General features: G+C 35.0%; 1 protein-coding gene across 1 annotated transcript; it reads left to right on the forward strand.

Moving 5' to 3' along the window:
* Positions 1-476: 476 nt before the first annotated feature.
* LOC142665087 (olfactory receptor 11H6-like) lies at positions 477-1,313 on the forward strand. Its single transcript, XM_075844630.1, has one exon. It carries the CDS (start codon positions 477-479, stop codon positions 1,311-1,313), a length of 837 nt encoding a protein of 278 aa, XP_075700745.1.
* Positions 1,314-9,504: the final 8,191 nt, after the last annotated feature.

Consider the following 9,504-nt stretch of genomic DNA (forward strand, 5'->3'; position numbering starts at 1 on the left):
GCACGGGACATCAGCATCGGGCTTATGTAACAGCGCCGTGAAAAGGCGGCACACTAACATAAGGACCCTTAATGAATGGCAGTCACTAAGGGGTTAATTAGGCCTGTGTAGAAATGTGTTGTCACATGATTATACATATAATAACAGGGATCTGTATAAGGAAAAGTAATTGACACAAGACTCATACATTTCCTGGCCTCAACTGTGTAAAATGTAGAAACCATACTGTTATAGTGAATACAGGGGGAACAAAGAATATACCATGTAAAATTAGAAACGCAAACACTATGGGATGGATACGTTTTCCTCTAGATTTACTTTTATCTACATACTACGCATTTTGCAGAAAAAAAGAATATGTTAAGTTTCTATTTCAGGACTTGAAAATGGAGGTCTTCAACCATACTTCAGTCAATGGATTTACATTATTGACCTTCTCCAACCTACAACAGTTCCAGATCTTGATGTTTACTTTGATGCTACTGACCTACATCATATGTGTCGTGGGAAATTCTGCAATCATAGCGATCGTTCAGGTAGAACAAACTCTTCATACCCCCATGTACTTATATATCTCTACATTTGCTGCCTTAGAGATCATGTTTGTGTCTTCCACCGTTCCGAATCTTCTCATTAACCTAGTATCAGCCAGAAAGAAGATTTCATTTATAGGCTGTTTTAGCCAGTTGTATGTCTTCAATTCTCTGGGGGTCACAGAGTGTTACCTTCTTGCTCTCATGGTCTTTGATCGGCACCTGGCTATTAATAACCCTTTGCACTATCCAGCTATAATGAACAATCAATTTTGCCTTAAGTTAGCTCTTCTGCCTTGGGTGGTGGGATTTCTTATTGTTCTGGCACCAACTATCATCACCGCTCGCCTACAATTTTGTGGTCTTCATGAAATCAACCACTTCTTTTGTGATTTTGCTCCACTACAAAGTATGGCGTGCTCCATTCCTTTCTATGTCATTGTCATAACCAGTTCGGTTGCTTTCATTGATGTTGTAGTCCCGTTCATCATTATTTTAGGATTTTATATACATATTATTATAACAGTTTTGAAGATTAGAAGTGAAGAGGGTAAAAAGAAAGCCTTCTCCACCTGCTCTTCTCATCTCATCGTGGCTAGTCTTTTCTATGGCACAGCCGCCATTGTTTATGTAAAACCTAAGGGCAGTCAATATGATAAAATCCTTGCTCTCATGTATACAGCTGTCACTCCACTCATAAACCCATTTATTTATACCTTCCGAAACAGAGATGTTAAGGGAGTATTCAGAAGATACATGGACCTTGTAAAGCAGCGATAGTGTTTGTATTACATAATAATGTATAAATGATACTGAGTGTATAATTTTCTGGAATTGACATAGTATAATAAAATAAAATAATTAGAGCTAGGTAAAAAAAAAATTGTACGTGACTGATTCAAGTTTTGAAAATCCAGTTATGACCTATTGCCATAAGGGTAATGGAGAAGAAACGATTTGTCATATTTACTTTTTCTCAAATTTTTAAGGAAAAGCTCAAAAATTTTTATTTTACCTATTATTTTCTGTTGGCTAATGGTTGGGCCGGCCATATACATTATATAGCTGTTGGCAGAATGGTTGGTTGGCCATCACTCCCACCGTGGCATACATAGAAGCGAGTAGGACTCATATCAATGATCAAACTGGACCCCCCCATTATAGTGCCAGAATTTTCCACCATGATAGAAGTGTTTGTTCACCCATTGCTCAACCCAATGCAATTCCTCTAGAGAAGGGTAACCTCCACAGTGTGTCACCATCCAGTAACAAAGAGGATGGGACAAACCAAGAAGACCCTCTCTCCCCATGGGCCACATAGTAGTTCCTCTATGGTATGTACACGCTTGCTCTCCCAGCTCTCCCATAAGCATGCACACTCTGGCAGTAGCTTGTCTCCTGGCAAAGAAAAACATTTGGGCGTGTTTAAATCGAAAGTTTGACGGCCAAACACATTGTTGATGCAGCCTATAAAATCATCATTGTCAACAGTACATTTCACTGTGTAAACAGGATATGCTGGCGACAATGGAAACTGATGGGGAACAATCATTCGTCCTTATGCAGTAGAGCTATCTCCCATGTAAAAGGGCCTGTTAATGAGCGCCGATCAACTTGTTATATCATCAATTGGCCCTTGTTATGGGTATAAACCTGCTCATGTAAGCCAGCCTTTAGTCTATGATTTACAAGTACACCCAGATCTTTCCCTACTACCGACTTTCCAGTTTTACTCCCCTAGGACCTATGGTGAACGCCAAATTTTAGTACCCAGATGCATAACAAACATAATTCAATGGGGGGCCACTGATGGACGGTTCTGGTCATCTGCATTTCATCAGCAGCCATATTGGGACTAGAGTGCCGTACAGTCATTGAGGAAGACTGGACTCAACAAGGGTGCGGCACTAAACTTTTCAGACGTCAGCGTAGATCTTCTGAGCACATTATACAGTATTAGTAAGTGACCAAAATATCCAGTTTCCTGTAAATTTTTAAGGACCATTATTTTAAACTTTATTTTACAGCCTGTCCCTTTAACTCGCACATGTTGGATTGGAACTGAGGATCAAGTGTATGAAATACAGAAACATGAGCTGTAAGCTACAGGCTTCACTGCTTTCTATGAAAGTATTTTATGTGCCTAAATAACCTAACATGCTTATTATTTACAGTCAAAATGAACATTATTATGCCAGTACATAGTAGTAAAAAAATTAAAAAATTAAATTAAAAGTCCCCCAATGGTTTCTAAAAATTAACACAACCCCAAAAAAATACAAAAATACCCATTTTGAATACACTCTATTGAATGGAAATCACAAAACAATAAATAACACAGACATATGAAGCAACAAAACCGTTTCAACACGTAAAATAAAGTTAACAAAAGATCAACCTTGAATGGACCTCCTCTCTACACAGGCCCCATAGCAGTCACATGGGCTGCCTGTACAGTATGTACAGTATACTCTTGGATGTCCAATCCTTGTTTTTTACACCAGGACAGAAGTGTGGTTTCGAGATATTAGCTGATAACAGAAATAAATAATACATATGGGGTAAAATACTGTGTCTGTGTCTTGAATCCAAAGATGGAAATATGTTGTTCTTCATACCAAATTAGTTATACCATGACTTGGACTAAAAACAATGGGGCATCAAGTCCAATCTAGATAGAATTTTTGAATTAAAGGGTCATAAGGCTCTACACTACACAGAGGTAGGTACTCCATGTGCCAATGTTTGGTGCCTTCGTACAGCATCGTATTATGGAGACATTGTCCTCTAGAAGTGATGATTCTAGGGGAGAGTACCTCCATAGTACGACATTGGATGGAGCATGTCACAATTATTTTCTAATGTGTTCATATGAAATGTGATAGAAAAAACCTGGAGGTTGTATGAAGCCGTAATATTGTTGTGTGAATAAGGCCTTACCCTGTGTGGTTCTTCGGAGCATTGTGGTATCAAAGAGGAAACCCATTATGATTTTGTTTTGAGGCTCTGACCTCCAAAACACAAATCTATAAACCTTTCATGTGTACACGACAGCTCTACACCTTATCATAAAACCGATATCACCCACTATCCATGTCTGCAAATATGTGTCAGAGCTAGATTTTGCCGAGGGATTTCATGATTTCCTCCTTGTAGATTTACTTGGCAAGACCTTTAATTAAATGAACATGAACTATAATTATACAGGTAATGTAAAATGTGAGAGCTCCTGTGCCAAGAGAGTCCTAACTCCCACTTCCTAATGTTTAAAACTATTTTGAGATGGTTATTTTTGTCTTAATTTAATATTTACTCAAAACCTAAGTCCACTCAAAACCTGAAAAATTAGGTGTAACTGCATTAAGAAGTCCACGAAGCTGAGATGTGAGGCACTGTTTGGCCAAATCGTCACAATCAAGAACTAAAGTTTAATGTTATATTTTCTAATTCAATAGGGGCTCTGAAGGGCAAAAATAAATGACCCCCTGAACCCTTAAGGGCCTATATTTTGTTAGTCAGGTAAAGAAAGCCACTGAGCACAAGCTCTACAGTGTGAGAATCCAAGAAAATAAATCTGCATATTTCAGCTTCCTGGGCCACTGTGAAGTAATCATTATTATTATCATTATTGTTATTATTATTTTTATTATTATTACTATTTGTTATTATATGTATTACGATTATTATTATTATTATTATTATTAATGTTATTGTTATTATTATTACGATTATTATTATTATTATTAATGTTATTGTTATTATTATTCTTATTATTATTGTGGTTACTAAGATTATTATTATTATTGTTGTTACTATTATTATTGTTATTATTATTATTACTATTATTATTATTACTATTATTATTATTATTATTACTATTATTATTATTACTATTATTATTACTGTGATTATTATTAATATTATTGTTACTATTATTATTATTGTTATTATTATTACTAGCAAAAAAACTAAAACAAATAAAGTTTAAGAAAGTGAAAATAAAAAATTAGCAAAACAAAAGCAATAAATATATATATAAAAAAAAAACAAAAATAACAGATCCTTGTTTGGTATCTCCGTAACCATAAGAACCCACACAAATTAAGGCGTTGTTTATAGTCCACATTGAACAGATTAAAAAAAAAATCTGTATTATGCACTCCTCAAAAAATAAAAATAAAAAATAATAATATTGGGGCAAAAAAAATATATCTGTATTAGGACTCCTCCAAAGAGTAAAAGAAAATAAAAAAATATAATATTGGGGCAAATTTAAAAAAAAAAAAATCCTATACTCTTATAGGGTTAACACTAAAAATACGTAGTCCAGATCCGACCATTTCGCATATAATTATTAATTATTGGTGCATGAAGCTATGTAGTCCTTTAGGAATGCAGAATGACGCCCTTGCTGCCTCCCTGGATGTTTCAGCTATGGAGAAATTTACTTAGTCAGCAAATTGTCAATTGCCACTATTAACCCTATCATTATATTTGTGCATCCCCTCCAGATCTGCTGCACCTGTAGAAGCGATGATACATTTAATTATAATGATTGTCTGTAATAATAGAGTATAGCCTGTCATTTTCTGAGGGTATAATCATATCTTCCTATAGCTGGTATATAGGTGTAAAGCAGGTGGGATTATATAAGAGTACTGTGGGGGTCTCCTTCCGGCAGTGCCTCAATTGTTATATAACTGAGTACAGTCTCAAAACAGTTACTTAAAGACTGTGATAAAAGTCATGGTTAAATTATACAAAATATACAGCGTATTATACTCCGTGTATTAACCGTGAAGTACCAGGATTATGGAGACAATTTCCTAAAAATATTTTATTTTCTGTTGAGAGGTAAGCCCTAAAATCTATCTATCTATCTATCTATCTATCTATCTATCTATCTATCTATCTATCTATCTATCTATCTATCTATCTATCTATCTATCTATCTATCTATCTATCTATCTATCATCTCATATCATATCTATCTATCTATCTATCTATCTATCTATCTATCTATCTATCTATCTATCTATCTATCTATCTATCTATCTATCTATCTATCTATCTATCTATCTATCTATCTATCTATCTCATATCTATCTATCTATCTATCTATCTATCTATCTATCTATCTATCTATCTATCTATCTATCTATCTATCTATCTATCTATCTATCTATCTATCTATCTATCTATCTAGTATCTATCTATCTATCTATCTATCTATCTATCTATCTATCTATCTATCTATCTATCTATCTATCTATCTATCTATCTATCTATCTATCTATCTATCTAGTATCTATCTATCTATCTATCTATCTATCTATCTATCTATCTATCTATCTATCTATCTATCTATCTATCTATCTATCTATCTATCTATCTATCTATCATCTATCTCATATCTATCTATCTATCTATCTATCTATCTATCTATCTATCTATCTATCTATCTATCTATCTATCTATCTATCTATCTATCTATCTATCTATCTATCTCATATCTATCTATCTATCTATCTATCTATCTATCTATCTATCTATCTATCTATCTATCTATCTATCTATCTATCTATCTATCTATCTATCTATCTATCTATCTATCTATCTATCTATCTCATATCTATCTATCTATCTATCTATCTATCTATCTATCTATCTATCTATCTATCTATCTATCTATCTATCTATCTATCATCTATCATCTATCTATCTATCTATCTATCTATCTATCTATCTATCTATCTATCTATCTATCTATCTATCTATCTATCTATCTATCTATCTATCTATCTATCTATCTATCTATCTATCTATCTATCTATCTATTACCTATCATCTATCTATCTATCTATCTATCTATCTATCTATCTATCTATCTATCTATCTATCTATCTATCTATCTATCTATCTATCTATCTATCTATCTATCTATAATCTATCTATCTATCTATCTATCTATCTATCTATCTATCTATCTATCTATCTATCTATCTATCTATCTATCTATCTATCTATCTATTATCTATCTATCTCATATCTATCTATCTATCTATCTATCTATCTATCTATCTATCTATCTATCTATCTATCTATCTATCTATCTATCTATCTATCTATCTATCTATCTATCTATCTATCTATCTATCTATCTATCCCATATGCTTTCTTTCTTTCTTTTTTTCTTTCTTTCTTTCTTTCTTTCTTTCTTTCTTTCTTTCTTTCTTTCTTTCTTTCTTTCTTTCTTTCTTTCTTTCTTTCTTTCTTTCTTTCTTTCTTTCTTTCTAAATGATGATTGTAAGCCTGATATCCATCAATACAGCGTTACATGTGATATGATTAGATGTGTAGACTAATAGCAGCTGTGAAACTATGCTCAGTGGGATTTTTATAATAATAGTGCAGTTACTATGACTACCCGCACATTTTACTCAGGACCAGGTTAGGTTAACTAACAATTATAGAGGCCCCAGAGCAAAAAAATTGTGGAGTAGAGGGCCAGGGGGCTCTCATTTTTAAAAATAATAAAATATGTTGTGGAACTGCCCTTATATTATTGCCACACGATGCCTCAATAATACCACTATACAGTACCAAATAACAGTTTTATACTTTTTCAACATAGTAATATTATTTTTTGAGGTGTAGGAATAAAAAAAAAAAAAATGCAGTTTTTTCCCCCAGGATTTGTTTTAACGCCATTCACGGTGTGCAATAAGGCACAATATCTTTATTTTATGAGTTGTTATTATTATTATTATTATTATTATTGGGATACCAAATTTATGTAGATCTTTAGCTTTTACTACTTTGCAGAATAAATCAAATCCTGTGTTATTGAAAATCTTCACTTCATAACTTTTGTAATTTTTCTTTGACGTAGGACTTAGTTTTTTTGTGGGATCAGTTGTAGTTTACATTGGCATGACTTTGGTGTACATAGAATTTATTGAGTAACTTTTATTATTTTTATTTTTTTGGGGGGGATGCAATTCTGAGATTGTCTTTTAGGTTTCTTATTTAACACCTAGTGCAGGGCCTAATAGGTTCACATACATGGTGGGGCCTTTGTTAGGTCCCCAGCTGCCATGGCAATTTAGGTGTCATGGTTACTATTGACTATGGCACATAAGGGGTTCAGCTTCTGAGATCTGAGTTATCTCCCATCCCAGCTCTTGCAGGGGGGTGTCAGCTGTATATTGTACCCGATTTCCATGACTATACTGTTACGGTGCAGTGCAGTCCAATAGTTTTTTTTTTCTGGCCACAATGGGCCATAATGGTACGTCGAGTGGATGACAGGAGCTGTGCCCGCGCCCTTTGCAGCAGGTGCTATCTGTAATATATAGCTGACATTCTGCCGCAACTGTTGGAATTAAAGGTAACCCCAATCTTGACTATTTAACCCCATAAATATCACTGTCAAACTGGATTTCCGGGAAAGTGCTTTTATTGTGCAAAAGTAGTAAAGCATAAAAAATGTGACATTAGTGGTATCGCCGTAAACAGGACGACAAACAAATTAAAGTAAATGTGTTATTTATGCCACAGAGTGAATGGCGCAAATAAAAAAATACTATGTCTTACATTGCCCCAAAATTAATAAACAAGCCATCTGATTCCGACACCGGCTACTGCATAACATCCGGTGCTCGGAGGCAGTTGGGACAGCTGATCGGTGCGGGGCCCGGGTGTTGTACCCCCACAACCATATACTAATGACCTATCCTGTGGATGAAAAAGAAAGGCCCGTGCACGTACAACCCCTTTAATGTTGTACATGTGCTTACCGGTGCAATGCACCCTGGGCATAACTACAACCATAGGATCTGCTACAGAGGGCCAAGGTTGAAGTGCTCCAGTCAAGTGCAGGACCATTGTTCTGGGGTAGCTTTTTGCTGTTTAGCGTTCAAATGTGGGTTCTCCCATGTGCACAAGATGTGATATCGGACACTATGATCTCTTCTTTGGTTGCTGCTCAAGTAAATGTAGTTGTACCGCTTTTTACTTTACTACAGTTCAGTTTACCACAAACAAGGAAAGAACCCCATTACTGAGGTTGTTATGGGGCCCTATGAATTTTAGTTGTTCCCTGCAGTACAATATAATTTTTTTCAATGATGTCAATAAAGGAATGTATTAAAAATTGTACAATGCTATATTAGGCATGGGAATGTCCGTTGAACAGTCCATACATGGCGGGTCCTAGACGGATCAGCCATAGGACAAAATAAGTAGTTTTAAGTAGTTCAAGATGCCCTAGTGTGGACTTATGTTTGGAAATGTACTGAGCATCAGCAATGTAATAGTTCAAGATAAGTAATAAGTTGGATCCTCGCCAATCTGAATCATGTCAGATATTTGAAATGTTCTCCTGGGTTCCATTCTCTACAGAGAAACATGTCCATAGAGTTTGGGTTTTTGCCAAATTGTTTGTTTTTTCTCTAGATTCTCCAGGTCCTTCTCTCACTTGAAATTATTAAAGTAGTTGTCCCCACTGGACAAGCCATTCTTAGAATTAAGCCTCCCAGGCAAACAGCGGTTCTCCGTGGGTTTGGCTTCTCTAACCCCTGATATATCAGATGTGGTCAACAGGTAAACGTGGCCTCGACATGTAGTATTAAATGGCATTCTTTCAAATGACTGTGTCAAGTCTACAAAAGTGGTGTCCACACTAAAGTTTCTCTCTTCTCTCAGCTTCTCTCTACTGTGATTCATAGAGGAGGGTCCAAAGCTGGGACCACCCCTCCCCCAAAATCATTCTTTGTCAACATAATACTATGTGATGGCTGAAGGGCTGTTTCTTGAAGCTGAAGATGTTTCTGGACTTAGCTTTACAGATTGTAATTAACATAGGTGTTCTTTATCTACTAGAATGAAGCTGAGTCTGCGTATTCTTTACTCTTACTTTGTCTATGTCTGTCTGTTGCTGCTAAGAAACTGTATTTGTGGAATAACTCTG

Source organism: Rhinoderma darwinii, chromosome 12, assembly GCF_050947455.1.
Source record: "Rhinoderma darwinii isolate aRhiDar2 chromosome 12, aRhiDar2.hap1, whole genome shotgun sequence".
Taxonomy (NCBI): Eukaryota; Metazoa; Chordata; class Amphibia; order Anura; family Rhinodermatidae; genus Rhinoderma; species Rhinoderma darwinii.

Excerpts from the sequence above, each read along its gene's own strand:
- LOC142665087 (XM_075844630.1), top strand. The coding sequence starts at position 477 with ATGCTACTGACCTACATCATATGTGTCGTGGGAAATTCTGCAATCATA.